Below are 26,495 nucleotides of genomic sequence, written 5' to 3' on the forward strand. Positions count from 1 at the left end.
TCCAGCGACTTGTGGGGCCATTTTAAACGCCCTTGTACAGAAGGGGTCCGTGGAGCTTCAGGGATGCAGGAGCCCCTCCCCAGCGCCTAAACGGAGGAGTTTATGGTCTGTTCGGCCCTGAGAGTCCCTGGGCTCCGTCCGAAAGCAGCAGCTTGGATGGTCACTGGTTGTTATCTCGGGTTTGAGTGACCGCCTCGCCTCGAGGGTTTTGGAAGTATCCGGAGCTTTCCAGCTTGGTCGTAACTGTGAGCAAAGCACGAGTCTCTGGGCCCTAAGTCGAGGACCTGGTGGCTCTTCTGGGGCACGGTGGCGATTTTCGTGGCTGGGCCTCCTGGCATCTTCTTTGGCTGCTCTGAAGGCCTCGTGTACCCAGTACCCTGGGCCCCGCTCGGCACAGGTGAAGTTTGCAGGATTCATCCCGGGGGAGGGAAGAAGGAACCTGGTTCCGGGTTGCTCTGCTCCTCCTCCGCCTGGCCTCCGTGGACAATGGGGCCCACGGTCTTTGGCCTCAGGTGGGAGTGTGTGTGTATGTGTGTGTGTGTGTGTGTGTGTGTGTGGCGAGGTGGGGGTGGTGGAGACTTGGGGCGTAAAACGGGTTCCAGAGCCGGCAACAGTGGTGGTGGGCACTCTTCTCCGGGGCTCCTGGAGGGGGGTGGCCGCGATGCGCATGGGGTCGTCCTGCGTTTCTCCCAGAGATGCTCGGCTCTGCTCACCTTTTCGGAGAGCCTCCCCCCAGTCTTGTTTCTGTCTGGACGCCGTCCATCGCCTGCTTATTGTGTGTCCCCTGATGGGGTTTTAGGGTGACGGGGGGGTTCAGGGCTGACGGCCAAGAAAGAACTCTTGAGACGTCTTTGGTGCAAAAAGGTCGTTTTACGAAAGCATGCGACAGGACCTGTGGGCAGGAAGAGTTGCCCTGGGGTTGTGACAGGTGACTCATTATATACCCTCAGGTTGGGAGGGGTCGGGGATAGGGTAAGTCTCTAAGGAATTTTGGAAGCAAGGTTTCCAGGACCTTGAGGGGCTAGGACAATGCCGTTTATTACCGTTTAATAAAACCTCAGTCAAGAGACCCTTCAGATGCATATCGGGGGCCATAAACCTGGAGTATGATTGCCAGCATACATCTTGGGGCAGTTGAGATAAAGGAAGTTGACTTACAGGGTCCTCGAGGTTGGGGCAATGTTAAGCCAAGGTTCCCTTTTGTCCCGAGCAGAGTGTCATCATCGAGGCAGCTGAGCTCCCAGAGGGAGGTCACCCTGCCTGTTTCAAGGACTTGTCAGTGGGCCGTACTCAGTAAGGGAACTTAGTTTTTATTTGCCTTAGTTTCCCACATCGCGATGGCAAGCACTTAAGCCCCTTTCCTTTGTTCTTGGGCGGCCAGGAGTGTCTGAGGAATATCCCACAGATCCCACCTAGGGGGTGCCAGCCTGTATTTTTCCCTCTGCCTGCCCCACGCTCCCTCATCACCCCCACTGATCTCAACCCCAGACAGTAGACCCCCAGAGGGTGGGGTCATGGGGGTTCATTCACCCCTGATTCCCGCCCCCACGCCCCAGTGCTCTCAGCATGGGGCCTGGAACAGAGAGGGTGCTGGGTGTGTGCACGTAGGAATGAAAACTCAGTGGGGAAAACCCCAGCAGTGAAGCCATCCAGGGCTTCCTGGAGGAGGAGGGGGGAAGGAGGAGAAGGCCCTTACCTGGTCTGGAGGGTGAGGAGTATCTGGGGGCATTCTGGACAGAGAGAAAGGGTGGCTGGAGGCACGAATCCTACAGGCCCCTGTCTACCTCCTCCTACCTGTGAGCTGAGCGTGGGAGGGACAGGGGCCAGTGGGCCAGGCTGGAAAGTCAGAACTTGGCTTGGGGCCGTAGGGAGCCACAGATAGTGTGTGAGCAGCAGCAGCAGCAGCAGCAGCAGCAGCAGGGGGCCGCCATTCTATCTGCTGGTCTCACTGTAGCGGGCTGGGGCGCTCGGGTGGGTGGGTGACATGGGCCCTTGATCCCAGGTTGAATCTGGGGCTGGAGGTGGCGTTGTCTTCATTGAAACCCACAACGAGCTGCCCTTTGAAAAGCGACGGCGTGTCATGCCCATCCTGGTGGGAGAGGGGGCTGGCTGGTTGGAGGAAAGAGAGAGGGGGATTAGGGTCTGGAGACCCTCAAGGTCTCCTTCCTCGGATGGGGAAGCAGGGCACGTGGGTGTCCCTGAGTCTGTGTCTCAGGTGGGGTCCTGAGCGGTGCTGGGGTCGTAGTGGCCTGGGCCTGCCTCTCAGGCCTGCATGGGGACGGGGTCAGGGACCTCGGGGGATGGCCAGGCCTGAAACTGTGGAGGGACTGTGCCCGGCTGCGTGGGATCCCGTTGGCACTGACAGCTGGGGCCGTGGCTGCCCCCGGCCCTGTCCTGTGCGCTTTTCATGACTGAGTTCACGATTCCTGACAGTGTCCTTGTAAGGCAGCTTCTGTGGTCCTTCCTCCTTGCAGATGAGGGGACAGGCACAGAGAATAAGTGCCCGTGGCTACCTGGTCAGTAGCAATCTCGCTGAGGAGCTGGGCTGCTGTGGGTACAGGGACAGGCATTCAAGGCTCGGTCAAGGCATGGGGGTAGGAGGGTCCCTCAGGTGGCTCCCGCTCCGTGAGGATCAGGCCGGAGCCCCAAGGTAGGAGCCAGGGGAGGGGAGACTGGGCAGGTTGAGGTTCCCGGAACCCCAGTGGCCAGCTTTGCGGGTGGGCCATGTGTGACTCAGGCAGCTCAGTGATGGGCGGTGCTGGGAAATGCCACATCTGAACCCCGTGTGCGACAGCTTAGGAAACTGAGGCACAGGATGGAGGGAGGTCTCTGCGAGGAACCCAAGGGGCTCAGCTCCAGGAATGGGGTGACCCCTGGCTCAGTAGTGCTGCCTGCATGCGGGGTGCCCATGGGGTCAGGCTTCTCAGGACAGGGGGACGGAGGGGTGGCCGGCAGCCCCATGTGGGGGGCAGGAGAGGGTGGGCAGGCTGCCTGTTCCGGTGGGTGCTTCTCCTATATTTCCGATCAGCCCCGTGCCTGGCGCTGGGAGACGCTCAATAAATATTCGTACATGGGATGAATGAATGAATGCATGACCGTGTCCCTTCCCCCTCAGTGAGTCCTGAGGTCTGGAGTCAGAGCAGGGAAGCCTCAGGGGCATGCAGGTGGCTGAACACGCTCAGAGCCCGCGCTGAGGTGGGGGATGGGCAGTGGGGGTGGGGGGTGGGGCTCCAGACAGAAGTGGGCAGTCCCTCACGTGCTGGATACACGGTGGCCGGTGTGGCACCATGGGATGTCACAGGCAGCCCGTCAGCGGTGGCCACACCTTCCAAGCCACAGAACTCCCCCATCCTCGTCCCCGGCTGGGCATGCCCAGGGGCGGGGGCGTGGACCGGGCTGGCCATTACCAGGGAGGTTCTTGTGGCACCTGCTGGGTGAGTCCCGTCTAGGCGACGGAGGCCTACAGTGGGCCTGCCAGGCTTCGGATGGCCACAGGGTCGAGGAGTCCCAGGATGCCCGGTCTGGCTCACCCGGCTGCCTGCCCACCCAGCCACTCTGTACCCGCCGTTCCTGACAGCTGAGGTGGAGCCCAGCAGGCTCACCCGAGCTCTCGGGGTGCCCACCTGCCTGCACGTGGGTCCCCGGTGGAGCTGCGGCCTGCCCACCCAGTGCTGGTGGCCGACGGTCCTCGAGGGCGGCCTTGGGGCCAGCCGCTTGGTTTGCTGAGCCAGCACCACACCCCCCGGGGCACCATCAAAGTCTCTGGTGTGATGAGGGGGGCCCAGCGAGGCCGAGGGGCAGCGGGCCAGCTCCGGGGAACCTTCTTGCCGGGCTCTCCTCCACCTCGCGATCCTGGCGGGTGGGACAGGTGGCCGCCCCCGTGGAAACCGAAGCCTGCTCTCCACGGCTCTGCCTCCAGGTCGTCGCCTGGGTGCCCCGCGGTGACCGGCTTGGAGCTGGCACCAGCTCGGAAGGTGGCTTTCCTCCCTGGCAGTGTCTCCGTTTGTGGAGGAGGCCGCGCGCCCCACAGAGGGCAGGCCCTGGCTCCGGGTCGCACAGTTGGGGGGGGGGGTCAGGGCAGCGGGTCAAGCCCTGATGAGGCTCCAGGCGTCAGGAGCGTGCCGGTGCCCCTGCCGCTGGCCGGCTGCTCCAGGAAAGCCTTCCCCCGGTCACCTGAGCCTCCGGCTCTGCCCTCGGCAAGGCCCACTGTGCTGGCTTACTCTGCTCAGAAGCTCTCCTCCTGTTGGTCGCCATCCCGGCTGTGGGCACTCGGCAGGCACTGGAGGCAGGACCCGGTTGTTGGGGTTGCTGCCTGAAGGCAAAGAGGCACTGCCAGGGAGGAGTAAGCTCCCTGTCGCTGGAGGTGTGCAAGCTGGGCATTAGGTGGCGTGGGTGACCTTTGAGTTTCCTCTGGACCTCAGGGGGCTGAGATCCCGTGATGGGTTCTGGACATTTCTCACATCTGGACCTCCGCCCAGAACGCTGGGTCATTTGCTCCTTCCGTAAACAAGTGGGGAGCCCTCTTGGTGCCAGACGCCGTGCGGGAGGCAGGCTGGGCCTGGGACACTCTGCTCTGAAGGGCATGTGGCCGAAGGGAGAGTGGGCCGGACAGGGACGGCGGGGGAGGGGGAAGAGGGTAGCAGTGCTTGGTCAGTGAGGGCGGCTGGCCCCTCCGTGCTGCTGGGTGCAGGGGCGGGAGGGCTCGGGGAAGGTTTCCTGGGGGATCAGGGTGGGCTTGGCCTCTCGGGACCCCCCTGCTGGCCCCCCAGCAGCATGTGGACTTGGGCTCGCTCTGGGAGCCTTCCAGGAACGGCTCCTGCTCTGATAAAAATAGACTTCTCCGAAGGGCTTGGTGTTGTGCCAGCTGCCGCAGGTGCCCCCCCCCTGCCCCCTGGCCTGGCAAGAGCGGGTGCCCCAGATAAGGGGGAACCGTGCTGCTGGGCCCGGGTTTGCCGCCCGCGCGGCACGGGGCTCTCTGTGTCTCGGGTGCAGTATCGAGAGCTTGATGGGAACTTGAAAGGACAAGGAAGCAGACGAGGGTGGTAGAAACAGCCTGCCCGGGCGGGGGGGGGGGGGGGGGGGCTTTCTGCCCGAGGGCCAGAGTCGGCGTGAGCAGGGTCTTTGCGGCTCAGCAAAACGCGGCCCCAACCATGGTTCTTCCGCTTGCTGGCTGTGTGACTTGGTGAGTTACTCAACCTCTCTGACCTGCTGTGTTGTATCAGTACAGCGAGGCCCACGCATCTTGCCCATGGGATGCAGCGTCCGGCACAGCATCGGAGGGAGCAGACCTTCCGGAAGTGGCCAAGCTGGGATACCGGTGGTGGTGGGGGTGTCACTGGGCGCCCAGAGATGGCCTCCTGGAAGGTGCTGCTGGAAGTGAGGTGCTCAAGCATGTTGGTGCCGGACGGAGGCAGGAGGACAGGAGCCCTTGGCCTGGGGTCCTCGAGCTGATGGGCGGGCCCTGGGCTTCGGGGGGGGGTGTACCTGTGTGTGGGGGCTCCTGTGGGGCCTTTGCACCCAGTACACAGTCTTCCTGCCTGCTTGCCTGGCTCAGGGGTGTGAGGAGGCCAGGGTCACGGGCATGGCTGGTGCTCTTGTCCCCAGTGTGGGGACAGCCGGCGGGGGTAGGGGTGGGGCTGTGTTCTGGGCAACCCCGCCCCCCGCCCCTGCCCGGCCCGAGGCTCTGACTGCTGCCTGCAGGGGTCAGGCTGGCTGCTCAGCTGGGTTCCCAGTGAGGCGAGGCCTCTTGGGACCTGGTGTGCCAGGGCCGCCCGTCTCTTCTGGGGGCCTCTGGGCTGGCTGGGGCAGGTACGGCCTGGATGTGAGGCCAGCCTCCACTCTTGAGGCTCGAGGTCTGGGGAGAACTTGCCTTCCTTACGTGGTGCTCCCAGGAGGCAAAGCCAGGACCCTGCTGGTGGGGGTAGGCCTGAACACCCGGACGGTCTCACCTGGGAGCGTCACAGAGGGGCTCTCCTGAGGGGAGGTCTGCACTGAGCGTTGGAGGATGAGGGGGACGTGGAGACAGCTCCCCGTGTGACCCTGCGTGGGCTCCCAGCCCCCCGTGCCTCAGTTTCCTCACCTGCACACACCAAGGGGGTGGGCTGGATGACAGCCCCCCCCCCCCCCCCCAGCAGTGGTGAGGACTCAGGGAGGAACAGCAGTGTCCCGCACACAGCCAGGCGCTCAGGAAGTGGGAAAGCCCTCGGGGTGCGGTCCGGGCGCCGGGCAGGGGTCTGAGCAGGTCAGGCGAGGGGCTCGGCCCTCACCTTTTGGGCGTCCCTGCCCCACGGAGTGCCCCACCTGCAGGCCTTGGCCGGTGCCCAGGTCCCCTCCGGCGCCAGCCCGTGTAGTCCCCTTCCGCCGTGGGAATCCCTCCCGCGAGATGGGGCCCTGGGGAGCCCCAGAGGGTGCTGCAGAGGGCCGGCGGGGAGGTGACGGGCTTCGGCTCCCGCGCACGGCAGAAGGCAGGCGTCTAGGCAGGGGCCCCGCCTCGCAATGGTCAGCCGCCCTCCCCTCTGCTTGCATTTCCCCTTCCTCCTGCCGCTTCCTCTCCCCTGCTCGGCCCTCCGCAGCCCCTTTGTTCGCCCCGGGGACGCTGGCCGGCCCACCGTTATATTTAGGCGGCAGGTGTGGGAGCCACAACAAGTCGGGTGGCCCTCCTGGGCACCAGCCGTCGCGCCCACGTGATGCCCGGGAGCTATAAATAGCTCCGGGCCGCGGGGCGCCCAGCATCCCGGGGAGGCCGACGCGCCCCGAGCTCCGAGCTCCCAGCTCCGGGTCTCGGCCTCCGCGCCCTGCCCGGCCCGCGCACGGATGGAGGCGGCGGCGGGACGCCTGCGCGCGCGCGCTTGAGCCGGGGTGAGCCGGTGCTGGCGGGGGGCGTGCCGGGAGGACCTCAGCGGCACCCCAGGGAGGGGGCCCGCACCCCTGGAACCAGCTCCCCCCTCCCCCCGCGCCTCGGGGCTCACGCAGCACCGGACGTGGTGGCCCCCACCCAAGACCCTACAGGATCTGTCGGGTCCCAGCCCTGCTCCCACGCTTCTGCTTTACTTCTGGGACCTCGCTGAGCTCTAATCCTCTCTAATCGCCCCACATCGGGCAGGGGCCTGGGTCCAGAGGGGCTGGCCCTCACTGAAGCGGATGCAAACTGGGCAGGCTGTGACCAGGAATGAGGGTTGTAGCCTCCCTGAATCTCTTAGAAACCGGGGTGGAGGTTGGTTCTTGCCTCCTAGACGGACTGAGAAAACCCACAGAGCCTGTCTGGTCAGGGCCCAGAGACCATCCTGCCTTTTCTCCCTGGCCCGGTTACTCATCTGCAAACAGGGACGACCACATGGTCCCCTAACTGGTCTCCAGTGGATGACCGCTGTGAACGCTCAGAGGGTTCAGTGCCGGCAGGTGGGGGGAGGCCGGCTGGGTCCCACGAGCTCGGGTGTGGGGCCACTGGCAGGAAGGCCCATGGGGAGACACCCAGCTACCAGCAGGGCTCTTGCCTCATGGTGGTGGGCGTGGGGAATGGATGCTGGAGAACTTGGTGGTCCCTGCCTAGGGGCCCTGGGGCCTCACTGAGGGGGTGTGGCTGGGAGGAAGGGCCTCTTCCTGGGGGGACGGCCACAGGTCTGGTTGAGCTTTGTGGGACCACCTGGGGCAGCAGGGGTGAGGCATCGCTGCCTGCTCCCCGCTGGGAGTGGGGGACCCAGACTCTGCACAGACCCCACCCCAGCCTGGGCAGTGATCTTCGTCCGACCTCAGCCCAGACCCGGGACCCTATTCTAGCCTATATGCTGCTCCCTGTTCCCAGCCAGTCTAACCCCTCAGCTCTGCCAATCGGGGACAACTTCAGGCTCAGGTGGATGGTGAAGCCTGCCCAGCAGCCTTCAGCCCTGAGGACCTGTTCGGGGATCCTAGGCAGCAGGGCTGGGCCCTATGCTGGGGTCTCCCCGGGTGCCCAGAGGCTGGGGGCAGTGAGGGGGCAGGTCAGCCCCTCAGGGAGAGGCTTGTAACCCTGTGGTTCTTCGGGCCTTTTTTCTTCTTTCTTTCTGGTAAACACGCACACACACACACACACACACACACACACTTGGGAACATCCTGCTGCCCCAGGAGGAACAGGTGTTTGTGTGTTCAGGGCGCCCGAGGCTCTCTCCTTCCTCACCTGCACTCCAAGCGGAGGCTTGTGCTGGGACAGCTCAGGTTTGGGGCCGCGGCTTCCTTCCCTCTGCCTTTCTCCCCCTCCGGGGACACTCCCCATTCGGCCCTCCTAGGGCCATGGCACAGGACCGAGTGTGAGGTGTGGCACCTGCCCTAAGCCTGGGGACACCTTTCCTGTCCGGTGGCCCAGGCCTTGGGCCCTTGCCGCACCTAGGCCGAGCCCCCATGGGCTCAGCTTGCCTGGCGGACGGCTGGAGAAGGGGGTGCTGGGACGGGGGCAAAGGTAAGAGGTGCTGGGTTGGGGAACGGAAGGCCTGCCCAAGTGAGCAGATAGGGTGTGGCCGGTGGGGCTGGGGCCACTCCCAGTGGCCGGAGGGGTCCGATGACCACTGGGTCACAGCCTGAGGGGCTTCGGGGGCATCTTGTATAACCCCTCATTGTGCAGATGGGGAAACTGAGGTCATTGGTGTGCCCGCGGTGTCCCAGCCCGTGTGGGGGGGTAGGGGTGGGGGTGGGGTTGGGTGCTCCTGCTGGGACCCCAGCCCAGGAACTTTGGGGCCCAGGGAGGGAGAGAGGGATGTGTCGTGGTGCTCGATGGTGGTCTCTGTGGCCCGGCCGCTTCCCTCCCTGCGGCCATCGCAGTGTGACCCACTCCTGGCCACCTGCGCGGTCACACCTTGGCAAGCGTCTCGTAGCCAGCTGGCCCTTTGGCCGCTGTGGTCTGCCTCTGCTTCTCCAGCTCCCCGCGGGCAGAGCCCGGTTTGTTTACTCCCGCGCCCGGCCGGCCCTGTGGGTGAGCGGTGGAGACAGCGGAGGGGTGGAGGTTCCCATGGGGCACCCGTGAGACATGTTTAAGGTGGTTTGCAGCTATGAGCCGGGCCGCAGTCCTCTCTCCCCGCTGTTTTCCCCGGTCACTTTGGCACCCACGCTTGAGCCCCTTTCCCTGAGGACTGGCCACCCCGGAATGATCTGGGCTCAGAAATTCCACAGAGGCCCGGGATTCCACAGAGCAGTGTGGCTGGGGTGGGGGTGGGGTGTCTGCTGGTCAGCAGAGGGGGACCCGGGCTGGAGGGGGGGCAGCCTCTGTTGCTATGCAGACGGCCCTGAAATCTGCACACTGGGTTAGAGCCCACTCGTGCGGCGTGTGTCCCTGGGATCCCTCCCTCCGTCCCTTTTCACTCTATGCCGGTGGCGGTCAGGGCTGTGAGCCAGACCTGGCGGGAGCTGTCCGTCCTTGTGCTCCCAGGTGGGGGAAACTGAGGGTGGAGGAGGGTCACTCGCTCAGCTCGGTCCTGCGGCAGGGCCCCAGGGAAGCATTGACTCCCTCTCCGGGGTGGGCAGACTTGCACTTCTCACGGGAGACGGGGGCTCCCGGTGACGCCCTTTTCTGTTGGTTTCCTCTCCTGCAGACGTTAGCCTGCTGCTGAGCGGCCTGGGATTTATGGAGAGGACCTCGGGGGGGCAGCTCTGAATTCTGCCCGGGCCCAACATCGCCGCGACGCCTGCTGCCGAGGGGGCCTGCGCGCCTCTGGCCCTCACCATTGCCCTCGCCCGCCGATGTTCCCTGCTGTCCGGCCCAGGGCCGGCTGTGCCGCCTGAGCCCCCGGGCGCCCTCCAGGACTCGCAGTACCCCGATGGGGTAACGTGACAGAGGCCCTGTGTGTCAGAGCCGCCCGCCCCCGCCGCCGCCGCCCGCCCCCACCGCTGGTCCAGTTCAAGTTCGGTTTTCCTTCGGCCCTTGAGGGTCTGGGGCCCGCCTTTGAGCGCAGGGGGCCGCTTGCCTGTCCACCGATGCAGAGGGGGCGTCCCCAGAGGCAGGCAGTGCCGGACGGAGCCACGGCGGCCCATTCGCTCCGGGCTTTTTAAAGTTTTCCTCGCTGGGTTTTTGGTTGCCCTTGTTTTTACTTTTGCTTCTCTGGGGCCCGTGTCTTTCCTTTGCTTTGTAGGGAGCTGGACTCTGCTACTCAGCCCTTCCGCCTCCGAGGTGTTTGCAAAGCCTCTGTGCGGCTGGGGCGGGTTTGCAAGGGGTTTTCTGTGTCTCGATCAAGCCCAGGGATCTCGGTCTCCTCGGGCTGTGGGGGGGGGGGGGGGCAGGTGGGGGCTTCTCCACTTCGGCCCCCAGCCCCTTGCGGCCCCTCCCTGGGCCCCGCCCGGTCCTCGGAGAAGCATGGCCCGGATGAACCGGCCGGCCCCCGTGGAGGTGAGTTACAAGAGGATGCGCTTCCTGATCACGCACAACCCCACCAACGCCACGCTCAGCACCTTCATTGAGGTAGGTGGGGCCCGGTGGGGTGTCCGCACGCCTCCCGAGAGCTGGCGGGGGGTGGGGAGCGGTGGACTTCGAGCCGTCAACCCACACACTGCCTTTGGGAGCAAAACTGTGGCCCCGGTTATAGGGGCCCAAGGCGGGAGCCCGGAGTGTCCTGGGGAGCTCGGTGGGAGGGCAGTCGTGGGGTCAGCAGCTCCCTGGGGGCCTGCAGGGCAGGACGGTGTAGGGCAGGGGGTAGGTGCTCCGTGCTGTGTAAATTGAGGCAGGCTCGGAGGTAGAGGAAGCGGGCATCAGGCCCTCAGGACATTGCCTGCACTAGAGCAGAGGCTGCATGGGAAGGAGGAGGGAGGGGTCCCGAGGTGGGAAGTGGCTGTGGAAACAGCTCAAGGCAGGCAGAGAGGCCCACGGCGGCAGGCGGAGTGAAGTTCCATGGCCAGCCCAGGCTGCAGGAAGCCTGCTGGCTCTTAGGGAGCCCTCGGGTTAGGACCGGCAGGGCCGGAGGCTTCAGGGTGAAGATCTGTGGGGGAAGGGGCTGGGGAAGGGTCTGAGCTGGCCACAGGAGGAGTGGCCACCGTTGGCGTGACCAGAGGTGTTTGTAGAGCTGTGCATGGGTCTCAGACCCTCCTCCCTTCCCTCTGTAAGGTGAGAGCCGCCCCCATGGTGCTTGTCATAATGAAACAGGGGCCTGGGCGGGAGAGGACCCGAAACACTGTATAGAGGGAGGCAGTGGGCGCCCTGCCATCAGGGGCCTGGGCCTGGACACTGCCAGGGGCCCTGCAGACGAGGGCTGCCCCTCTTCACAGCTGACACCCTTGAGGTAATAGCAGGACCTGGGGAAAGACTCAGCCCAGGACTCGGCACAGGACCCAGCCTGGGGTCAGGGTCTGTGTGTGACCGGGGTCAGGGCCCAGAGTGTGACCGGGGCAAGGTCGTCTGTGGTGAGGGTCAGGGCTCAACCCTGGGCTGTGTGGCAGCCCCTTTGCCACACGCACAGAGGAATTCGGAGGTGGCCCTGTGGCCTCCGGGCCCTGTCCGCCTTCCTGTGCCCCCCCATTCTCAGAATCGCTGTCCTGCCTCATTGTGTCCAGTGTCCCTACCGCACGATGAGCAAGGTCTAGCAGATGGATGACTCGTCACCGCTCCCAGAATAGCTCTGGAGCAGGTGTGGTGGGAATAGCCCCTGCTCGTGGCCCCCGTGGAGCGGACCCCCCGCGTAGAGGATAAATATAAACAGCCTGGCTGTGAACTGCCTTGACCTTTCCTCTGGTAGCCTGGGGCTTCCCCGCCGCTGGTGCCCGGGGTCTTGCCTCCCGGCCGCCATCCGAGCAGGTGCCGGCCCTGTGCACCGTGAGGTCCCCCGCCCGCTGAGGCCTGCCCCTCAAGAGTCCGAAGGCCCTCGTGTGGGGTCCGGCTGTGCCCTCAACTGGACCCGTCCACGAGAGCCTGGCCAGGAGGGCAACTCAGAGTGGGGACATGCGGACCACAGTGTCCTGTCCCTGCTTGGGGACCCAGGAGCTTTGTCTGGAAAATGCTGGTACGGGGCGGGGGCGAGGGGGGTTCCTGAGCACCCAGGATGATGGCAGAGATGTGCTGGGAGGCCAGGCTCATGGCTGGTTAGCCGCGATTGTGACGAGGGTAGGCGGGGACACCCTGCCCTCACCGGGTGGGCTCAGGGACCCTCGCCCAGAAGCATCAGGAAAGCCTCTTCTACCCACAGCAAGTCGTTGGGCCTGAAAGGCCACCCTAGTGGTTACTCTTGGCATCGGCCTTTCTGTTTTGTTGCGGGGGGGCCGCGGCCCTGCCCTGGGGGCCCCAGACAGGGGGTACCCACCCCGGACCCCTCAGCCCCAGCCCGGCCTGCCTTCGTCCTCCCTCCCTGCCAGGACCTGAAGAAGTACGGGGCCACCACCGTGGTGCGGGTGTGCGAAGTGACCTACGACAAGGCCCCTCTGGAGAAGGACGGCATCACCGTGGTGGTGAGGGTCTTGGGGCCCCGGTGGTGCTGCTGCTGCCCTGGGGGGAGGTGGGTGGACGGGGCCGGCCTGCACTGTGAGCTTGCCATGAGGCGGGCCTGCGGGGCCTCGCTAGGGCCACCTGCCCCCCCCCCCCCCCCCCCAGGCGTGCTGGCGCCTGGGCCACGTGGCGTTTGGGCACATGTCCAGAGAGGCCCTGGCCAGTGGGGCCCTCGAGGCAGGAGCACGCGCCCTGTGCACGTCCACAGGCATAGCTCATGTTGCCAGACCCTCCTGGGTCTGCCTGGGCTGCCGGGCCCCCCCCCCCCCGCCCCCCACCGTCACTGCACGGCAGCCCCCGCGTGGGGCTCTGTCATGGAGAAACTGAGGCTCGGGTCAGTCACCGTCTGAGGCACAGCCAGAAGGTGCCAGAGCTGGGACCACGTGGGGAGGGGGGCACCTTCAGGATAGCACCCCACCCCCATCAGGTGGCGGGCGGGCGGGAACGAGGCCTCACTGTGCAGGGGTCCGAGCAGGGTGGGACAACCGGGGGTCCCACGGGCTCCGTGCCGGCTCCTCCGTGTCCGGGCCGCCTGGGGGCTCATCTCAGGCTTGTCGGTGTGGGAACCGTATGGTGAGGAGGGTGGGGCGGGCACTCCTGCGTGGCCCCTGGGGAAGCCATCCACGGAGGCCCAGGGGAGGGAGCCTCGGGGCTGTTTCTTTGGTCCCTTGGCCCCGGGGACCCGAGTCCAGGCACAGGAAGGGACGACCGTGCTGCCACACGCCTGTGGGTCAGGCCACGTGTGTATTGTGCGTCCCCTAGCGCGGGGCTGCCTAAGGCACGGGGTGGCAGGGTGGGGGCAGCTCTGGGTCCGGTGGCCTCGGCCTGTTCAGCGACAGAGGACCCCTTAGTTACTAGCTTCCCCTCAGCGAGCCGCCTCCCGGTCCACCTCGGGGGGCCCACTCGATTCACCTTTGGTGCCCGAGGAGCAGTTCCCCTCTGCCCCGCGTGAATCTCCTTCACTGGGACCTAAGTATCTCTGTCTTCACGGCAGTGCCCTGGGCTGGGCCCTTACTCCGGAGGCTCCCCACCTCTTCCAGAGCGCTCGGGGAGGTGGGCAGCACAGCTAATTTTTCGAAACCAAATTAATCCCTGAACATCTGGAGAGGGCCCAGCTGTCACTGTTCTGGAATCCAGCTCCCAGAACAATGGGTCTCACCCCTCTGCCCTCTCTTCACTCCTTCCTGGTAGCTGGGCCGGGCCTGCTTTGTGCGGCTGGGCTGGGAGCTGGGGACACAAAGAGGCACCTGTCAGGCACATTTGTAGTCTACGCCCCTTGGGCCTACCCACCCAGAGTCGCTCAGGCTGTGACCCTGGAATGAGAGCGTGGGCTGACAGGGAGGGGACGTAGTCACCGTGCTTGGGAAAGGGAAGGATGGGGTGTTCAGGGAAGGCTTCCTGGAGAAGGGGACATCTTCTTGGAGCAGAGAGGATGAGGAACCCCTCCGTGGGGACTGCCTGCCTGGCCAGCTTCCTGCCCTCTGGAGCCTGCTGTCCCTCCCCTTCGTGGGGTCCCTCTGTGCTTCTCAGAGAGACGACCTTGTCTGAGCCACGGGCTGGCTGGCCCCGGGGGCCTCTAGCCTCACCGGCTGCTGCCCTCTGCAGGACTGGCCGTTTGACGACGGGGCGCCCCCACCTGGCAAAGTGGTGGAGGACTGGCTGAGCCTACTGAAGGCCAAGTTCTGTGATGACCCTGGCAGCTGTGTGGCCGTTCACTGCGTAGCCGGCCTGGGACGGTGAGCCTGCGGGGGCAGGGTGGGGCTCACGGGGACGTGGGAATCCCGAGGTCCACCTTGATCTCAGACGTGGGTGCTGGGCCCACATCACACATGACCACGGGGTGGGAGTCCCTCCCCAAGTCTGATCCCCCTCCCTGCTGCTGGGTTGCAACTTTGTCCCTGTACTCGAGCCGGAAGGAACTGCCACCCGTCCCCCTCCCCGACCCCAAAACCCATCCCCCCAACAGCCACGTATGACTGTAGTGACCTGGGCAGTGGCTCCTCTGGTTTCAGGGCGAGGGCTGGCAAGCGGGGTTGATGGCAAGTATCAAGCCCTCATCCCAGGCCAGACCCACGCCCTGCGCTTTGCTCACCCCCTGGCTCTCCTGCGCGTTTACACGTGGGGAGCCTGAGGCTCAGAGAGGGTGCCCGGCCCACCTGGGGCTGCACAGCAGGTGGTGGGGCTGAGCTGCTGCCTGTGCCCTCCACAGAGGGGAGGTGCTGGACAGCTTTTTGGTGGATGTGAGGGTGAAGGCATCGCTCTGCGCCCTCGGCAGGCGGCCCGTCGGGGGAGGGGTGGGGTGCCGAGGCTTGACCCAGCCCCGGGTCTGTCCCCAGGGCTCCGGTCCTCGTGGCACTGGCTCTCATCGAGAGCGGAATGAAGTACGAAGACGCCATCCAGTTCATCCGACAGTGAGTGGCTGGGGGTGGGGGTGGGGTGCGGCCACTTGGTGTGCATTTGGGGGTCTGGGTTTAGGGGGTCCTTATCCTGGACTCCCCATCCTTGCCGGCAGGCACTCCCGCCCCTGGCCACAGGGTGAGCTCCGAGATGCCCCCAGTCCCACGCAGCCTCATTCTGTAGTATCGACGCATTTGTGAGGGCCCTGCAGCCAGGCCGCGTGCCCCAGTGGGGACCGGTCCCTGCGTGCGGCCCCTGGAGCTGGGGGCGTGGGGTGAGGAGGGGCCCCAGGCCCTGTGGTCCACGGCAGTGTGAATGTGGACAGGCTGCGGCACCCAGCAGGTCCAAAGCACAGGGACTCAGCACAGCTTAGACTCATCCTTCACGCATATGGCCCTTGGACGTGGTTACAGGGGGCTCTGCTCAGGGAGCCTGGGCCCCCGGGGGGGCAGCCCTTCTCCAGCGATGCCGGTCTCGGGGCCGGAGGGGCTCTGGAAGCTTTGCCTGCAGAGTCTCCTGCACTCCCATTTTGTGGGCCCCAGCAAGTGCGTGGCGATGCCTGAGTCGTGGGTGGGTGGGGACGGTTGACTTCCTGAAGTACTTGGTGGGCAGCCTTAGGGGTTCCCCATGTCCTGTCATCTGAGGCCCTCACTCCCTCCCTGGCTGCAGGGCTGCCCTGGCGTCACCCTGTGACCCTGTAGGAGCCCGTGGCCTGGGGGTGGGGTGGTACCAGGTAAACGAGGAGGGCGGGTATCATGGGGGGACAGGGCTCGGGAGCTAGCCTGCAGGAGGTGACCCCAGGCCGGGTGAATACTGGTAGCAGCGACAGCAGATACGGGAAGGGTGACATCAGCACTGGGAAGGGCCCGGGAAGGGCCTGGAGGTGAGGCGAGCTCTGCCTGGAGCTCGCCGGGGCTGGGCAGGTGCTGAGCGTGCCCCCTGACCCCACCCCATCCCGTCTCCCCAGGACCCCGCGGCTGGCTGGGCAGGTGCTGAGTGCCCCCCCCCCCACTGACCCCACCCCTGTCCTGTCTCCCCAGAAAGCGGCGTGGAGCCATCAACAGCAAGCAGCTCACCTATTTGGAAAAATACCGGCCAAAGCAGAGACTGCGGTTCAAAGAACCACACGCACACAAGACCAAGTGCTGTGTCATGTAGCCCAGGGCCTCCGAGCAGGGGCTCCGCGCCCGCTGCCGCCTCGCCTCCTCTCCCGGCACCTCAGCACCCCTGTGTCCCCTGGGCCCAGCTCGCCCTGCGTGCCCTCTGCCGTCTCGTCCCGTCTGGTCATCCCTGTGTCTCCGTCTGCCCGTGTCCACCACTTTGCGGACCTGCCCTTCCCTTTGTCTCTATGCTCTGCGTCTCTGCGTCTGGGCCCCGGAGCCCCGTCTCTCTCTGCGTCTCTGGGTGTCTCTGCCTCTCCCCGAGTCTGATGTCTCTCTCTTCCTGGCTCTGTGCCTGCAGCTCTCTCTCTGTCTGAGGCTTAGCTGGGGCGCCCCGGCCCGGCCCTCCCACACTGTCCCCTGGGCAGCTTTCCTCTCAGGCTCATTTGTTAGGGGGCAGGTGTATTTTTTAGCCACTGGGCCTGACCCCTCCTCCATCCTGACCTGTTCTTGGCACTTTCAGTTACTGGGTCTGGAGACTGTGAGATGTCCTGGACACCGAAGGCAATAAAATAGGACTCTGTGGCTGTGTGTGCGTGGAGGGTGGGGTGCGGGGCTGGGAGGGGTGGACGGGCGGGGGGGGGGGGAGCGCCTTGGGAGACTGGGTGGGGCCCCGGGAGGCCACTGCCCACCCCCTGACCCAGAGGCCTTCCTGCTGGTGGCACTGGGGCTCCCCCTGGTGTCTGTGCTGGGTCCCTGCGCTCCCTGGATTAGGGGCCCGGGACGCATCCCTGATCCAGCAGAGTGAGCACCTCTCTGATGTGGCCTGTGTGGGGCCCTGCCCAGTTGCCTTGCCATTTTGCGGGGGGTGGCAAGGCCGGGTCACCAGGGCTGCTCCTCTGCAGGACAGACGGGGACTCACTCGGTAATTCCTCAGGGCCTCGTGTCCAGTGGGGCGGCTGCTCCTGCCCCCACCAGGTGCCTCGTTTCAGCCTCAGAGGCCGGGAGAAGGGTGCAGGCGGTGGTCGCCACTTGGCTGAGGTGGAGGGACGCCCCATGCCATCAGCGCAGGGTGGGGAGAGGAGGCCACAGGGACACAGGGTGAGTGAGTTTGAGTGTACAAGAGGCCGGGGCCGGGGCCTGCCTGGGATTGCCATGCTCAGGTCTCCCAGAGCTGGGGGCCCCTGCCTGGCTGAGGAAAGGGGCACGGCCAGAGGAGGGGCCCAGGGCTGGCCTGGCTGGCTGGTGTGGAGCGTCTGGGGGTGGTCTGTGCCCGGCAGGTGCTGGGAGCCACCTGTGGATACCACCCAGAGGCCTTCACGGATGGCATTTCTCCCAGTTGCTGGGACCCAGTGCCCATCTTAGGGGTCACAGCCCCGGGCTTGGCATCCAGGCCACCCCGTCCTTGCGTGTGCCTGGCCTGAGACTCCCTCCATCCCACTCTGGGATGGGTCCGTGGGGGAGGGCTTACCTAGCTGTCCGGATGTCACCCCTTGTCTCCTTCCCAGGTTGGAGGCACACCCAGGAAGGGCAACGTCAGGGCCTTGGCACAGATTCGTGTCCTTGGAGGCAGGCGTCCCCTGCTAGGGGCCATCCCGCTAGCACTCCAACAACAGGCCCCAGTGAGGGGGGCGGTCTCTGGGGGCTGCTCCCTTCTCGGGGGCCGGGGGTGTGGCCAGCAGGGACACAGGCCCAGTCCCTCAGTCTCCCCACTGGCCTGGCAGTGAACGGTTGCCACTGGTGTCATTAATAGGGCACCGCCTGTGTGCCCGGCTCTGTAGAGCCCAGCTGCCCCCTAGTAGGAGTTGGGACCCTCCCCGGTCCCAGACTCAAGGCTTGCTGGCACTGTTGGCTCCAGGAACCCACCGGGTCCAGGCCCACCCAGCTCCAAGCTTTCTTTCCCTGAAGCAGACTTCCCGGAGGAGGGTGTGCAGGGGCCAGGTGGTGAAGCGGGTGGGTGAACCCAGGGAAGGTCCCCCTTTTAGGAGAGATCGCACCCGTCCGTGCCCAGAGACCACACCCACCAGGCTGGAACTAGGGGACTCTGTAACCTGCTCTGTGGTCCCTAAGGAGCACATCCCCCATGCCCAGCTAGGGGGTTGGAGCACCCAGGGAGATCCGTGCACAGGATGGGAGTTGTGAAAGGGAGTACCACCCCAAAGTCGCTCCTCAGGGGGCTTTATTCAGAGATGGACAGACGGGTAGGATGGGGGCGGCAGACCCCAGCCCTCTCTGGGCTCCTGGGTGGAGAGGGGCCCCCGGCTCTATGAAATGGAACACACCTGAGAAGGCTAGTAAATGCGTGCTCCAGGAAGGTCGCTGTATTTTTTCGATGCATCATCCAAGTTTTGGGGCACCCTCTGTGCCAGCCCTGTGCACCTGCATCCCTGCCCCAGGGCGCTCACAGTCTGGGGGGGGGGGAGGTGGGGTGAGACAGCCTGGGAGTTTGGTGCAAGGGTTGGGGGGGGCGGCTCAGGCTCAAGGTGGGCTGAGGAGGGGCTGAGAAGGGGGCTCCCTCTGGGGGGGGGCATGCAGGCTGGTCCTCGAAGGATGGGGCAGTGTGGAGGCCCCTGGGGGGGAGTGGGGGAGGTGCTCCGGATGGAAGGAGCTTCCTGAGCAAAGGTGTGGAGGGGGTGTGTGCGCAGTTGAGAGACAGGGTAGGTGGGTGGGTGGCCGGCTGGTCGAGTGGGGGGTCCTGAGAGACTCCCTGGGGCTCGGGCCCTAGGAGGAACTTCGACAGACCGGGGAAAGGCCCATCTGCCCATTTCACATGTGGGAAAACCAAGGCTGAGAAGGGAGGGCCTGGCTGAAGGTCAGGCTGGTCTCCAGGTGGCTGCATGGGAGGTGGGGGTGCTTGCCAGAAGGCCCGTCTTTGGACTCAGTCCTGTGAGGGGTCCGGGGAGGAAGGTCTTTCTGCCCATTTTACAGATGGAATAGCTGAGGCTCAGAGAGCTGAGACCCTTGCTTCGGGCCATACACAGCTCACCCAGGCCCCACTGGGAAGGTCTGGCTCTGGCCCAGCCCTGACGGGACTCTGGAGGCAAGGGGTCATGGTGGAGGGAGACCTTGAGTCACCTGGACTGAGGGAGACCAGCCAAAGGACCGTTTCCCCACGGCCCGCTCCTCAGTGACTATTAAGCTCCAAACCAGAGACAAACTGAAGACTCAGGGGTGGGGGTGGGGGGGCCTTGGTAAACGGCTCCATTCCACGGTGGTTGCCCTTGGACGACCTCCTCAGTACTCAGACCCTGGCGGACCATGGCTCCACCTGACTTCCACTAGCTGTCATTTGCAGGACCCTGCACAGACTTCACGGTTTGCCTCTGGGATACCTGGTCTGCCCCCTCTACTCTAGGCCTGTCCCTGTTCCCTAGTCCTGCCAGGGTCCCGTGGGCTTGCCTCGGTCCTCTGGGGTCACGAGATGGCGGGCAGGGAGCTGGCAGGTGTGAAGGTTCTTTGTTGAATCTACATCTTTTTTTCAAATGGAAACATCTTATGCATCCAAGCTCCGTGTGGACGGGGCAGGGTTGACCAATTCGGTGGGCACAGGGGAGGAGGAGGGTGAGGGAGGACGGCTGGAGGTCACTGCGGTCTGGCGGCCATTTCCTGAAGGAAAGACAGCTGCCTGCTGGCAAATTCCCGGATGCCGGGCTCTGGGTCTTTTTTGAGATCTTCAAAAGCTCCAGGGGAGGAGAGACAAGTCAGAGGTGCCCCGGGGTCCCGTCTGCCCGCAGCCCCACCCTGGTGGAGGGAGTCCGAGGGCCCATGCTCACGGAGAGCAGCCCCTCCTTCCAGCAGGGGTGGGGGCGTGGCAGGACCACACCTGGACCCCACCTCCTCTGCCTCCCCAACCCCACCTATTCCTCGCCCCTCACTTTTGGGCGCCCACCCACAGCCTTACTTTATTGGAGCCTCAGGTGGAGTGAGTGGGTGTGAGCCCCATCCCACAGGTGCCCATCTCTACCTCTGGAGGTGTGGGCTGGGGTCCAGGGCGGGGGGGAACCTCCAGAGGTGGGGTGGGAGGTGTGGTTGGGGGTCCTGCGCGGCGGGGGGGGACACGGGCTGCTTACTGCAGAGCAACAGGTTTGTGTCCATGCTGTTCACCACCTGGGACACGGCCTGGGGGTGGTAGCAGATGTTGTACCCTGTGGGACAGATAGAGGAGCCCGCCAGTGGAAGAGGGCTCGCTGGCGGGTGAGCGTCAGACCCTCTCCAGGCCTTCCGGGGCCCCTCACCCACCACCTCTCCTCTCCTGCCAGCAGACCCCGAGCTGCGCTTGCAGTAGCCTGGCAGGTGCTGGCGGGCCGGACCAGGGCAGGAGAGGGTCAGGATGCTCAGGCAGGGCAGGCAGGAGGGTCCCGGGGCCCGGCCGTCCCTGCTCACCTATGAAGAGCGCAGCCCAGGTCTTGATGTGGTGGTGGCGGCTGTGCAGGTAGCTGAGGGCCTGCGCCAGGTGGATGCTGAACTCCTCCTGGCTGTGGGTCATCTGGCCGGAGGACAGCGTGCCCTGCTTGCTGGAGCAGGGACTAGTCCAGAGCCCCAGCCCAGCCCCGCCCCTGCCAGCCCCGGGGGCTGCGGGTGCGGTGAGGGACACAGCGGCGCGCCAAGCCTGGAGCCTCGCTCCTGGCCCCGCCTCCCGGCCCCGCCCCGGCCCCGCCTCTCGCCCCCGCCCCAGGCCCTATCCGGCAGGCCCCGCCTCCCGCCCTCGCCGGGGCCCCGCCCCGGCCCCGCCCCAGACCTCTCCCAGGCCCCGCCCCGGCTCCAGGCTCCGCCCCCCGTCCCAGTCCCCGCCTCCCTCCCAGAGGCCGGTCCCGCGCGCCCCAGGCCCCTCCTCACCAGGCAGGTCCAGAGGAAGTGGCGGGCGCTGAGGCCCCTCTCCCAGGCCAGCGTGCAGAAGAGGGTGTGCCGAAGCCGCCAGCGGAGCAGCACCGCGCAGCGGTACAGGGCGAACTTGGCTTGCTGCGGGGACAGCCGCGGGAGGGGTCACCTGCCGCCCGGGCTGTCCAGGCTGGAGGTGTGTCCCCCCCCGCCCCCCTCAGACCACGAGCTTCAGGTGGGTCTGGGGCCCGATGCCGTCCTCCCCCGCTGTACTCTCAGCCCACCCTCGGCCTCTGGGGCAGCCCCGGCTCCGGCCTCAGTGCCTGGCTCCCGGCTGCTCCCAAGGCAAGTCTCCCATTCATTTTGGAAGCTGCCGCTCGACGCCTCTCTTCGGCCGCGCTGTGTCTCATTGGCCTCAGCACGGGGCACGGCTGGCACATGGGAAAGCCTGACCATTGCACCAAGTTCAGCGAGCAACCCGAGGCCCCGCCACGTGGCAGGTGCTGCGGACACGGCAGAGACTGGAACAGGCCGGGTCCTGCCCACACAGAGGGCGCGGCGGCACGCGTGCACGTGCGTAAGCGCTCGTATGCACGTGCGTGCGCGCGCGTGCGCGCGCACGGGGCGGACCTCAGTCACGGACACCAATGCCGGTGGCCACACCTGCTGCCCGAGAGCAAGGCTGCTCCCTGCCGCCATCTGCACACCCTCAGCCCCGCCAGGGGGAAAGCCCGGCAGCGGGCACTCACCGTGACGACGGCGGGACAGCGGTCCTTCAGGTGCAGGAGCAGGGGCACCAGGCTCTGGTGCACCTGGGCTCGCAGGCCGATCAGCTCCCTGCCTGCCGCTGCTGCCACCAGGTCCCCGAACAACGCCATGGCCGCCGCCCGGATCCCGTCCCGTTCCTGCAAGACGGGGGCTCAGAGCCGCAGCCAAACTTGCCTGGGGCCCCCACCCTGTGGAGGGGATGGGGCTCAGGTCCCTCAGCAGAGCCCTCTCACCAGGTCTGGGGCCCCTGGGCAGGGCCGTGCCTCCCTCTCAGGGCCCTTCGCGGGTCCCAGACCCTCCACCAGGACCTGAAGTCACTTCTCTCTCCCTCGCAATCTCACCCCAACCACCCAAGTGTCACGAAAGTGGTGTGTGTGGGGGCGGGGCGTATCCCCCCTAGTTCCGCAGTGAAGGGAGACAGTCACCGCCAGCTTGCGGGGCGCTTCGGGAAGGTGCAGCGGGTGGGGCTGGAGGGCCTGAAGGGCGACGCTCTTCCAGCCTCGTGGAGAAGGGGCCGAGCGCCACCTGGCGGCCAGTGGGCCCCGTGCGGCCCAGGTGCGCCGGGTGCACACCCAGGTGTCCGCCTTTGGGGCTCCTCTCCCCAGCCCCCAGGCCGGCGGGCAGAAGGGGAGTTGGGGGGGGGGTCCCTCTGCTTTTGAGGACCTGGGGTAGGCACAGGAGGGGGGCATAAGCAGGGCACGTGCCCGCCTCCGCCGGGGCACACTCACGTCGTCGAAAAAGGAGCGGGCGTTGATGGCCACCCGGAGGCTTTGCGCGGCTGCGCCGTTGGCGCCCAGTCGGTGCAGCACGTCCGACACGGTGCCCATGACCCGCACAACCACCTGCTCGCTGTTCTGGAAGAAGCCGTTGAGAAAGGCCGGCATCTGTCTTTGGAGCAGGCTTCCCTGGGGGGCAGGGGCGCCGGTGGGCCGAGGGTGCCAGGAGTGGGGGCTCCTGCGCCCTACCCCGGCCCTGTGGGTTGGACCCGGAACAATCTCAGGCCCTCCCTCCGATGCCCCTCCCCAGCCCCCATCCCGGCCTGGGTGTCTGCCCGGCACAGTCCCCCTAACTCTGCTGGGATCCCGCCCCGGCTCTGCACACAGGGCAGCTGTGCTCCTGCCCTGGTCTGCCCCCCAGGAGCTGTGTGGTCATGGTCATGGACAGGGCTTTCCTCTCTGAGGGGGTCCTCCTGGGGTTAAGGGATATTAGCCCTGTGTTAGGTGGCTCCCAGCTCCTTTTTCCAGTCCCCATGCTGGTCAGAAGGCCCCCCGCCAAGTCCTGGAGACCACTCTTCCCTTCCTCCTCCTCACCCTGCCTTCACCCCTGTTCCCGGCCTCCCAGTGGGCCAGCCAGGGAGGGCCCAGGGACAGGACGAGACAGGGTTGGTCAGCTGTGCACAGACTGAGGTCACTGGTTCTCTAGTCACAGGGAACTCGGGTGCACAGGAGGTGGTTCCGGACCTCCTACGCTACAACGACCACTTTCCACTTGCACACTACTTTAAACAAGACTGAATTCATTCTCAGCCGGTTCTGTCTGTGTCTCTTGTTGGCCTGGTGCTCGTGAATTGTCCAGATGAACGGTTGGAGAGCAGCCTGTCGGCAAAAGGATGTTTCCTGCCGTTGGGCCCCTTATCAGTGATAGTGTGGTAAACCAGGGTGATTTTTACAACTTTAGAACAAGTCTTCAGCCACCTCATTGGCTTCCTGAGCTCTGTTGGGTTTCACAATATTAACTTTTCCGCAAATGACTCATTTCACAGTAACAAACGCTTTCTGCACACCTACAGGGTACAGCCAGGGTGCTGGGATGGGACTCGGGTTCTGGCAGTGAATGGGCAGAATGGGACTCTCATGGGAAGGACCAGAAAACAAACAAAGCACGCATAACACGATGAGTGTCAGAGGGTGACGAGCGGTGTGAGAGAAGATAAAGCAGAGGATAGAGTGAGCTGGGGTGGAGGCCGTGGTGGAGGCTGGGGTTGTTACAAAATTTAAGTGGGACCAGAGAAGGTGTCACTGAGAAGGTGACGACTGAAGAAATTCTTACAGATGTGCTGGAAAGGCAGTCCAGCAAAGGGAGCAGCATGTGCAAAGGTCCTGAGGCAGGAGCATGACTACCCTGTTTGTGAGCAGAGGAGAGACTGATTCACATCCTCACAGGAGGCTGCTGGCTGCTGGGTGAGCCTACACTGGAAAGGAGCAGGGGCGGCCATTGGGACCAGGGAGGGGGGTGCAGTGGTCTGGGGCAGATGCTGGTGACTTCAGTGAGGGCAGCAGTGGAGTGGGAGAACAGTCGGACTCTGGGTTTGCCTGGGATTTCTTGATCGCCTGGACGGCCCCCGGGGTCCCCATCGGCTGACATGAAGGTTGCAGGAGGTGCCTATTTGTGGGGGTGACAGAGTTTGCTGTGGATGTGCTGAGTTGGAGATGCCAGCTAGGATCTGAGCAGTGAGTCAAGGCTGGCGTTCAGGTCTGGGGTTGGGATGTGGATCTGGTGGGCAGTGGGCCAGTAGATGGTACTTACAGATCGGAGAAGGCCAGCAAGGGAGCGGCAAAGACGGGGAGGAGGAATGGGCAGGAGTCCCGGGCGCCATCCGGTGCCCGGCCAGGGACAGGAGAGAGCAAGGAAGAGGCTGCCCAGGATGTGGGAGGGAAGCCAAGTGAGCGAGGTGTCCTGGGCCAAGGGGATGGAAAAGTCACTCGGTCTGTGTGCTGAGGGGCCCGATAAGGGGTCCCCCGGGCGGGAGGTCACAGGGCACCTGCACGAGGGTGCTCGCAGGCTGGCAGTGGGGGTGGGGGACGCTGCCTGGAGGGCTCCCTGCTTTACTCCACGGCAGTTGAATATTTCATTAAGCATTGTGTTCGTGGCATCGTCACACAACCTCCAGCGAGCACCAAAGGGCTGCTGCCAGGAGGGCTCCTGCCACAGCTGGCCTCGTGGGGTCTCCGTGCCTCCTTGCAGCCCGGGGCGACCGCTTGGCCAGTCGGACTGGAGCACCTGTGGGTCGTGCCCTCAAAGGGTGGGGTGTGCCTGCTGGCTGGAGTAAGGTGGTGGCCGCACAGACCCCCCCAGGAGGGCAGCGCCCAGGGGCAGGGGTGCGCAGCGAACGAGGAGGAGTGGATCAGGACGGCCGCGCCCCTGCAGAGAAATGCACGTCCACCCTGTTTACGCCGCAGCTCACGTGGGTCTTGGGCACGTGCTACATTCTGGCCTCCTAGTACACGTGCCGCTACCTTGCTGGTGCAGAGTGTGTTTGGCGGTAGGTGGAGGTGGCCACGAAGGCGCACACCGGAGAGTGGGAGTGGTCCTGTGGGTCCTGCAGAGGGCGCTCCTCTGGTGTGGGGGCAGTGACCGCTGAAGACCCTCAGCCCTGGGCCCTGCCCCATCCCTGCCCGGTTCATCCTGTGCCGTCCCCACACCAGCAGGCCTCCTTGGCTGGCAGTGCTCTGGATCTGCCTTGTTCCCCCAGCCCTGCTGTGGCCACCGGCTCCCACCCCACTTGGGAACCATGCCCCCTCCCTGGCCCTGGCCGTCCTGGTCTGGCAGCCCTCCTCCTGTCTTATCCACTCCCCACGGGTCCCACCTGGTGTGGGGCATAGAGGAGGCACACAGAAGCGTCCTGTGACGGGCCTGCAGGAACGGCTGGAGACGGGTGTGTGGATGACGGACCACTGACCCACTGACCCGCTGATCCACTGACCGACTGACAGAGTGAATGAATGAATGATAGAGCAAATGGGAATAATGGAGTAAGCGAATAACATATAAAGAGTGAACAAAAGAAATAATGAAATAATGAGTCATAGATGAAGGGCCCAAGGAGCAAATGGATGGGTGGATGGGCAGGTGGGTGGATGGTGGATGGATGGGTGGGTGGATGGATGGGTGGTGGATAGATGGGTGGATGGATGGATGGGTGGATGGTGGGTGGATGGATGGGTGGATGGGTGGGTGGATGGATGGATGGATGGTGGATGGATGGATGGATGGTGGATGGATGGATGGGTGGGTGGTTGGCTGGATAGGTGGGTGGATGGTTGGATGGATGGATGGATGGATGGATTGGTGGGTGGATGGGTGGATGGATGGATGGGTGGGTGGATGGATGGATGGATGGATGGTGGATGGATGGATGGTGGATGGATGGATGGGTGGGTGGTTGGCTGGATAGGTGGGTGGATGGTTGGATGGATGGATGGATGGATGGATGGGTGGGTGGATGGATGGATGGTGGGTGGATGGGTGGATGGATGGATGGATGAATGGATGGGTGGGTGGATGGATGGATGGATGGTGGGTGGATGGGTGGGTGGATGGATGGGTGGATGGGTGGGTGGATGGATGGATGGATGGATGGGTGGATGGATGGTGGTGGGTGAGTGGAGGAGTGGGTGGATGGATGGGTGGATGGATGGAAGATGGGTGGGTGGGTGGATGGATGGGTGGGTGGTTGGCTGGATGGGTGGTTGGATGGATGGGTGGATGGATGGGTGGATGGGTGGGTGGATGGATGGGTGGATGGGTGGGTGGATGGTGGGTGGATGGATGGGTGGATGGATGGATGGGTGGGTGGTTGGCTGGATGGGTGGTTGGATGGATGGGTGGATGGGTGGGTGGATGGATGGATGGATGGATGGTGGGTGGATGGGTGGGTGGGTGGGTGGATGGATGGATGGATGGATGGTGGGTGGACGGGTGGGTCAATGGTGGATGGGTGGATGGGTGGATGGGTGGGTGGATGGATGGACAGATGGTGGGTGGATGGACGGATGGTGGGTGGATGGGTGGATGGTTGGTTGGATGGATGGATGGATGGATGGGTGGATAGGTGGGTGGATGGATGGGTGGATGGGTGGGTGGATTGATGGATGGTGGGTGGATGGTGGTTGGCTGGATGTGTGGGTGGATGGGTGGTTGGATGGATGGATGGATGGATGGTGGGTGGATGGGGGGATGGATGAGGGGATAGAGAGATC

General features: G+C 64.9%; 2 protein-coding genes across 7 annotated transcripts in view; one reads left to right on the forward strand and one right to left on the reverse strand.

Annotated features, from left to right (window-relative positions):
• Positions 1 to 16,515, forward strand: part of PTP4A3 (protein tyrosine phosphatase 4A3) — a 34,521-nt gene extending 18,006 nt beyond the window's left edge. For 2 of the 5 annotated variants that reach the window (XM_047842767.1, XM_047842769.1), the window contains exons 2-6: positions 9,561 to 10,423; positions 12,304 to 12,396; positions 14,039 to 14,169; positions 14,770 to 14,844; positions 15,871 to 16,515. In XM_047842767.1, the coding sequence (XP_047698723.1) occupies positions 10,319 to 10,423; positions 12,304 to 12,396; positions 14,039 to 14,169; positions 14,770 to 14,844; positions 15,871 to 15,988 (522 nt within the window). In that variant the 5' untranslated portion in view covers positions 9,561 to 10,318 and the 3' untranslated portion in view covers positions 15,989 to 16,515. Of the gene's footprint in view, positions 1 to 255; positions 398 to 5,078; positions 5,183 to 6,344; positions 6,859 to 9,560; positions 10,424 to 12,303; positions 12,397 to 14,038; positions 14,170 to 14,769; positions 14,845 to 15,870 lie in introns of those variants that run through there. The other 3 variants (XM_047842766.1, XM_047842768.1, XM_047842765.1) reach the window with 3 other exon arrangements.
• Positions 16,516 to 19,385: 2,870 nt separating this feature from the next.
• LOC125156607 (maestro heat-like repeat family member 5) overlaps positions 19,386 to 26,495 on the reverse strand; it is a 63,768-nt gene continuing 56,658 nt past the window's right edge. The window contains exons 25-30 of one of the 2 annotated variants that reach the window (XM_047842776.1): positions 22,245 to 22,421; positions 21,498 to 21,653; positions 20,767 to 20,889; positions 20,314 to 20,405; positions 20,001 to 20,075; positions 19,386 to 19,610 (exon numbers count right to left, since the gene is read on the reverse strand). In XM_047842776.1, the coding sequence (XP_047698732.1) occupies positions 19,604 to 19,610; positions 20,001 to 20,075; positions 20,314 to 20,405; positions 20,767 to 20,889; positions 21,498 to 21,653; positions 22,245 to 22,421 (630 nt within the window). In that variant the 3' untranslated portion in view covers positions 19,386 to 19,603. Of the gene's footprint in view, positions 19,611 to 20,000; positions 20,076 to 20,313; positions 20,417 to 20,766; positions 20,890 to 21,497; positions 21,654 to 22,244; positions 22,422 to 26,495 lie in introns of both variants that reach the window. The other variant, XM_047842775.1, reaches the window with a different exon arrangement.

This window comes from Prionailurus viverrinus, chromosome F2 (genome assembly GCF_022837055.1).
Source record: "Prionailurus viverrinus isolate Anna chromosome F2, UM_Priviv_1.0, whole genome shotgun sequence".
Classification (NCBI taxonomy): Eukaryota; Metazoa; Chordata; class Mammalia; order Carnivora; family Felidae; genus Prionailurus; species Prionailurus viverrinus.